Genomic DNA, 7,612 nt, shown 5'->3' with positions numbered 1-7,612 from the left:
TTATAAATTATGAAGGAACTATTTAATTTCTAAAAATACATAAGATGAATTAGCAATTGTATATTACTCAAAAGGATTTTATTATCTAATTATTTACTCACAGAATAGTGATATAAATTAACATCTTATGGACTGTTTCAGTGTTTTGTATGAGTAAAATAATTCCTTCTGGAAGTGGATCAGTTATGATTATGGAAAGATTTATGGGCATAAAAATACTTTGTATTATTGAGTATTAATGGAGACACATATATATCTGCATCAGTGGGTCGCCATCTTTTCTTTACTTGTCCTATACTTCGAAATTTTGTTGATCTTGAAACAAGTCTTCATCACTATTCACTCCTACCTGCCTGATCATAACTTACTTATACTATTTGTATGTATAACAGGTACGTGTCATATGCAAATAAATTTCGAAAAACTATTGCAGTATTGACATCTCTTCTTTAAACTCAAGGGTGTCCGGGTTTTGGAATAATGTGATGAGATATATGAATTTCCATTAATTATTTTATTCATTGGAATCTCAAATAAAAATGGTAAACTGCAGCATCATACGCATCTTAATTAATTAAGATGCGGTTCGGTATTTAAATAGCTGTAGAAATTGAACAAATTTCAGAACCTTTTTTTAATTGTCTTGAAAGAAAATTCGGAAGAGCAGTCTGATTGTTCACATTAAAAGGGGCAGACTGTTGACAGAAGATCAATGAATATGACAAGGATTTCTATGAGACAATGATCAGTTGAATACCTTTCGTCACGAGTATACAATATTATCTCAAGCAGCACACAGTCTTAATTAAGAGTCATTTGGTCATGTCGTATATGTATGTTTTAGTCATAGAAGAAACCAAGTTGAAAGCAATGTTCAGATCATCATCTAGTTTTCTATAAATATAAATAGGTTTCTTGCTTGTTTGGGCAAAATGTTTACATGCGAACAACGCGCTTTCACTGTTATATCGTTCACCAACGACTTTATCGACATATAACAAGGGTCAATCATGGCACAAGTCATTGAAAGGCACTTGTCACCAAGACCCTCTCTTTCTCTATTAATTATAAGCAACACCCAAGAACCATGGGCTAGTAAAAAGACAAATTCCTCCAAGATAGGCTACTTGTCAAACACTTCACTTATAAAATATACATTACTGTTTATCTAATGCTAGTTGTCTTATCATGGATCAATGATTACGAAAGTGAAACATAATACAAGTAGAATTTTGTATATAGGCTGATGCATGCATATCTACGTACTAAAGTGAGTTTTAAGTAATTGTAAAGGAGACCATGATATTGATTTGATATTAGGCAGTAAAGGGTTAAGATGGTAGCATTTATTTCCAGAAAGGAGGCAAATTTTCAAAGAGTAGTTACATGTCAACATAAGAACAAAGTTTGGATTTGAGCTATGTTTCATAAGCTATCAATACTCATAAGCTTTAGCTTTAAGTTGTTTCTTACTTGGATCTTTGTTTCCATGTCATTTCATGTTTCATTTTCTCTGTTGTTTTTTTTTTTTTTTTTTTGCAAGATAAATCACAACATTCCCATAGGACACTAATTAAAAAGGTAGTCACGAAACATATGAGATTGAAATAAAAGAGTACTTAAACCAAGAACTCGTGTTTTACACCAGGTAAAGACAATCAATGACCTAAACCAGATTCGAAGCAAAATAATGTTACAAAAACACATACACAATGAATATAATAATATTACATACACACAGCTCTAAGATACAAGTCTTCCTCCTTCCTTTTCCTATGAATTACAAACATACAACAAACAACACACAACCGACATGCAGAAAGTATCAGTTCTATCTGCAAAACCACAAACCCAATGATTACTAAACTCGTTAAAAATATCTTAAAAACAAAATATGCAATTTGGAAATGGCATACCTCGTATTCATGTTTAAAGAAAAGCATTTATCTTCAACGTGGTGTGTATTATATTACTACTACTGGTCTGGATGCGCACGTTTAGCCTTGCGACGTGGTTGGTTAGGATGGCGAATTGGTCTTTTTGCCTTTTTACTGTATTTTATTTACATTCTTTAAGTTAATAACATATATTAAGTAGAAAACAACTACAAGAATATCTACTCCATCATCTTTTAGAAGAAAATCAAAAAAACAAAATAAACTTACAAGAAGATTGCTGAGAAAGTTTTGAACAGAATGATTATAGGCAATGCCAAGAACGCGGAAGCCTGAAACAACATAAATAATAATATTTATATACCCCTTCATCTGTTACTTCTTTTTATCTTTACATGTGAAGGAGAACATGTATAATACAAATACACACAGAGTGAGAGAGACAGAAAGACATACAGCAAACCACACTAACTCCTTAGTTGCAAGAGCTCTGCTAATGTCATGTCTTTTCAGTGATTCTTCAACAATGCCTTGAACCTTCGGTGTTTATAAGTAAAATATATATATATATATATATATATATATATATATATATATATATATATATCACTTTAAAGTTTAAATAAAAGAGGTAAAATACCAATCCATAATAAGCAGTATATGTTATACTATACCTGATGATGGTATTTAGAGGCAGATTCAAGAAACCTCCCATAAGCTTGAACTGCCTCATTAGTGTAAGGTGTCATTGTTTCACGTGCTTTATCAAGGTGAGGCCTTGTTGCAGTGGCAATTTGGTCAATGTACGGATTGCAAACCTTCCTGAAACTCTGTCCACAAGTAGTTTTCCTTTTCCATTTAGGACACAAATTTATTTAAAGAAAAAAAGGGAGGAAGGTTGAGTAAAAAGATACCTGAAAGTGAGGGTCTACAGCTTCCTTGATTTTGATCATATGTGGAGTTATGGTTCCCTTGGTTTGAATATAAACCTCTTTGGTCTTTCCTTTCACTGATTGGAGATGCGGTTCTGCATTCGTTATGAACAACACCCATTTTTCCCTTGCAGCTGGGACCCATTTCTGTGTATATTAAGAGATACAACACTTTTGATATAGCTAGAAAAGTTATTAAAAAAAACAAGGAGAAAGAACGTGTATATTTCATGCTATTACAGTTGTGATTGTCTCCACATGAGGTTCAGCCCATTTTTCAGCTTGTGCCTTTTTCTCTAATGCCTGTAACAACAAAATGAAAAGTCTTAAAAAGACAAAAAGTAAACAGGTCTTACCAATGTGTATAATAATAATACCTATTAATGTCTCTACCAGAAATAAGATATACAAAAGATACCTTCTGCAAAAACGAATCAAAAGCAGGTTTTCCATGCTTATTCCAATGGCTCTCTGCATAAGACTGCAAGATAATAACATAGTCAAAGTCAAACCTGGTTCTTTTAGGCATAAATGGCATATACTCTATAAAGAATCACCTGATAACCAACCAAACGAGTTGCAAGCCAAGGTGGTAGCCATGCACCATGAACCTGAATACAGTTTACAAAACACAGAATAAGTTTGTGTATTATGTATACGCAACAGGAGCACCATAGATATGTAAAATAAAACAAGATAAACCATTTATGTGTTTAGAAACATGGAATAAGTTCCAGTTTTTACCTCTGTCAGTTCTTTCACCTTAGCTGTTGCTTCAAATTTTGCCTTCTTAAGTTCCTCCTGCATACGATTATACATGTAATGAGTAATGACATAGAATATTCTTATATTTGAAGCAGTATAACAAACACCATTATTGTGAAAATACCTCAGCAATTTTAAGGGCGCGCTCAGTTTTATGAAGCTTTGTCTTCTGTTCATCAACAACGTGTTGAAGCTGAAATAAAAGATAGAAAAACAAAACAAAAATGTGTGAGGCTCAATCTTTTCAATTTAATGAATGCCCACCGTTATAATTAAGATATAACAAAACAACTTACATTTTGAAGCTTGGGGTTTAGATCAAGCACTTTTTTCTCCAATTCTTTTGTACGGGTTTCCAAGGCCTCCCTCAAGCTGTTCTTATATTCCATCTCCATTTGAAGCTTCTCCACCTGCAAGAATTTTTAATGGTTATGTAACTTCAATGTTCAATGATCTTGACTTGGGAAGAATGTGATATAATTCTAATGCAAACCTGCTTCTCCAATTCATGAGCCTTTGTATGAGCTTTTTTGACCTGTTCATTAGCATCTAAGGACACTTTAACCTGTTAAAAAGAACAATGGGGGCTCAATATAGCAAGAGGGTTCATTTACTTCTGTAGTAAAATCACTGTGTGTGGGCTTCACAAAATCATTTAATAACTTACCTCAAGCTTAGCTACCTCATGTTTCAACGATGTAATGCTATCTGACTTCTCTTTGATGGTTTTTTCAACTTCTGCGATTGCCTTTTCTTTTTTGGCAATGATCTCATCCTTGTTTTTTAGCTCTTGATTATTCTTGTCAATAAATGATTCTGAAAAAACAGCATATTGTTGATGTAAATATGCCTATATTATATGCTTCAAATTAATTAAACCTCTCTCCCAACAATGCTCTGCCTTTTTGTTGTGTTTGCATTGGGGGTTCCACAACTAACTTCTGGATACACGTACTTGAAGTTTAAATAAAATCCATATTTACAGACCAATTTTTGTTCAGGTTAAGGTCATTTAACCACCAATCAGCCTTATTCAAACCAATTACATTATAGAAATTTCATTTTCAACATAGATATGATAAAGTAACCCTCAGGTGTTCAGTTGGTTATTCAGGTTTATAAGTTGGTCTCCTCCAAAATTCACCTGAGGTCGAATAAATCAATCAACTTCCAAACCAAGGGACGCCCTGGAGATGATTTGGGGTTCGCACTATATGTGGTCCCGCTAGGTTCAAAATCACCTCCTTCAGGCCAATTAAAACACCAACTTGTTTAAAGAACTTTCAACCAAAAATAAAGCAACAAGTTTCGAAGTTGACAGATTAAATACAGGAAAAAGAAAGAAACAGTGTGCTAACTAGAGAAGATTCAATCGATATAGGATTGGAGGAACACATGCCTCTAATTACTAACTAAACTTTGATAATTTAGAGGGTTAAAGTAAAGAGGGCAAACCAAGTGACTGGATCTTGGAGGTGAGTTTATCGACTTCGATTCGAAACGCCTCGGAATTGTCGGATTCAACTACAACTTCTTCAACGGCACTATCGGCTTCCGTTAGAGTGAAAATTAGGGCAAAAAAGAGCGAAACAAAGAAAAAGATATGGAACTTCGAGGCCGCCATAGATGTAAAGCTAGCCACCGAAACCAAAACCCCTGTGAATTCAGCGGAGTTCCTCTCAGCTGATTTGACTTTTGGGTGAGAATAGTAGGAAATGTTTTGGGGAGCAAAGTGGAAGTAGTTGGGACTCAAAAGATCTTGGTTGAGTGAATCTAATCTGTCTCAATGTTCGAAATCGTGGCCCTCGTCGGCAACATCAAAATCATGCAACACTTGGCGATTATTTGGGACTTTTACCCAATTTACTTTTAAGTTTACTTTTTTTCTTAAATCAAAATAATATTCGAGAAATCAATAACAGGTTATTGTAAGAAAATCAGTGTTTTTTTTTTTTTAACGGCAAGGGAAAATATTCATTAAAAAAAGTCAGCAGGACGCTGGGCAATCACAGTACATACATGAGAAGGAATAAGAAAGATAGAAGATAGATGTAGATAAAATAGCCTAGACTAAGTTAATGTTGATCTAGGAAATTTAAATGGAATCCAAAACATGATTACAACCAGATTCTCCACCTAGGGTGCTTGAGGTATCAGCATCCTTTTATTGAAATAACACCGACATTTTAGTTCTGCACTACGGGTAAGATGGATGTGCTTCAAAGCAAACTAACGATCCTCTAGGAGCGAATATGAGAGCCTTCATGAAAATTCTGCATGTTATCCAATCCAATCCAGTTCCAGGGAATGCATGTGTGTGCCCCAATTTTTTTATGACCTTGATGAATCTCCAGGAGTGAATATGTGGACCTTCTGAAGTTTATGTAGATACCTCCAACTCCAAGAATTGCAATTGAGAGACCCTGCAAGATGTTTTGCGACTACCTCCAAAACCGAGAATGAATTGAAAGGAACCTGCAAGAGTAAACAAACCACGAATAGAGAAAAACGCACACCAAGATAACATTTCCCCCCAACCCATTTTAATTCGGCCCACACTAGAAAGAACAACACGAAAGAATGCCAAGTGTAGTTATATGCCTAACAGAGATGTCTACCCGGGGTGAAGAAAAAACGCACACCAAACACACACTTAAACTACTACCTGGCATACACTAAGACACCAAAAGAAATGAGGTAGAGCCACCCCCCCCCCCCCCCCCCACTTGTATTTTACATCAGGCCAACCTCTTGAATTGGGTTGCAACACCATTCTAACCATCTAAGCTTCTTAGTTTTATGTCTAACATTTATCTATAGATACGATAAGGTCTGAATATCGTTTATGAGACCGGAAGGAGAGATGCATTTTTCTGAATAAGCCAGTTTGTTTCTATAATTCCAAATGACCCAAATAAAGACCAAGGCCACAGCTTCATGAAGTAAACCTAGATCATCATTAGAGTGGAGATTTACTTTGCAGTGAAGTAAATCTGTAACCGACTGGTAACCCGGTGGAAACCAATGCCACCAAGATCTAACGTTACCCCAAACTTTTTATGACATTGAGCAAGTGGTGAATAGATGGCTCTCGGATTCTGCATGCTGATTGCATAGGGTACATAGAGGGTTGGAACCGATTCCTAATTTGAACAAGTTCTCTTTGGTTGGTAATCTGCCATGACTAACTCTCCAAGCTAGAATGTTTACTTTCCGAGGTAACAGATGATTCCAGATCCAACGATAGCTTGATTTTGGCAGGATCTTGTTATCGATATGGATTCTCAGAGAGGCTACTGTGTATACTCCTGAGGCCACAAGCTTCCAGAACCTACCTTCACTATGAATGGATTAACGAGATTCCCACTGTCCCTGTCTACTATCCAGCGAAACCCCACAGCCAAGGGAACGGGCTTGGCAGAATCAGCGGGGAAAGAAGACCCTGTTGAGCTTGACATTAGTCCGACTTTGTGAAATGACTTGAGAGGTGTAGTATAAGTGGGAGCCTTCGGGCGAAATTGAAATACCACTACTTTTAACGTTATTTTACTTATTCCGTGAATTGGAAGCGGGGCAATGCCCCTCTTTTTTGACCCAAGGCCTGCTTCGGCGGGCCAATCCGGGCGGAAGACATTGTCAAGTGGGGAGTTTGGCTGGGGCGGCACATCTGTTAAAAAAAATCAGTGTTATTAATTGTTAATATAACCATTTTTTCAGTGTAACAAATTCTAAAAACATGAATGTTTTTTTTGGTGTAACAAATTGGGAAATGGACTTAATAAGGTAATTAACTTTTCGGTTTGTTAACATCTGGATAACTATCTTTTTTTTATACATATCTAGGTAACAAACTTTTTGTAAGTGTTCACATATGACCATTATGACCGCCTGTAGCAGGTTATATCCGGTCATAACCAGTCATAATGGTCATATGTGAACACTTCTAAAAAGTTTGTTACCTAGATGTGTACAAAAAAAGATAATTACCCAGATATGAACAAACCGAAAAGGTAACAGTAA

At 35.6% G+C, this 7,612-nt stretch overlaps 1 protein-coding gene across 1 annotated transcript; it reads right to left on the bottom strand.

The window, feature by feature from the left end:
- Positions 1-1,602: 1,602 nt before the first annotated feature.
- Positions 1,603-5,385, bottom strand: LOC145091886 (uncharacterized). Its single transcript, XM_079029706.1, has 15 exons — positions 5,048-5,385; positions 4,260-4,408; positions 4,086-4,157; positions 3,889-4,002; positions 3,717-3,785; positions 3,572-3,628; positions 3,385-3,438; positions 3,246-3,308; positions 3,068-3,130; positions 2,810-2,974; positions 2,570-2,725; positions 2,352-2,432; positions 2,166-2,227; positions 1,917-2,051; positions 1,603-1,835 (listed from the first exon to the last, which is right to left on the bottom strand). The coding sequence occupies exons 1-14, from the start codon at positions 5,214-5,216 to the stop codon at positions 1,976-1,978; spliced, it is 1,350 nt and encodes a 449-aa protein (XP_078885832.1). The 5' UTR covers positions 5,217-5,385; the 3' UTR covers positions 1,603-1,835; positions 1,917-1,975.
- Between the last annotated feature and the right edge of the window lie 2,227 nt (positions 5,386-7,612).

The sequence above is a fragment of the Lactuca serriola genome, chromosome 3 (genome assembly GCF_051521515.1).
Source record: "Lactuca serriola cultivar US96UC23 chromosome 3, Lser_US96UC23_V15, whole genome shotgun sequence".
Taxonomy (NCBI): Eukaryota; Viridiplantae; Streptophyta; class Magnoliopsida; order Asterales; family Asteraceae; genus Lactuca; species Lactuca serriola.
Note: the sequence above shows the minus strand (reverse complement) of the source record. Positions and strands in the feature narration are given on the sequence as shown.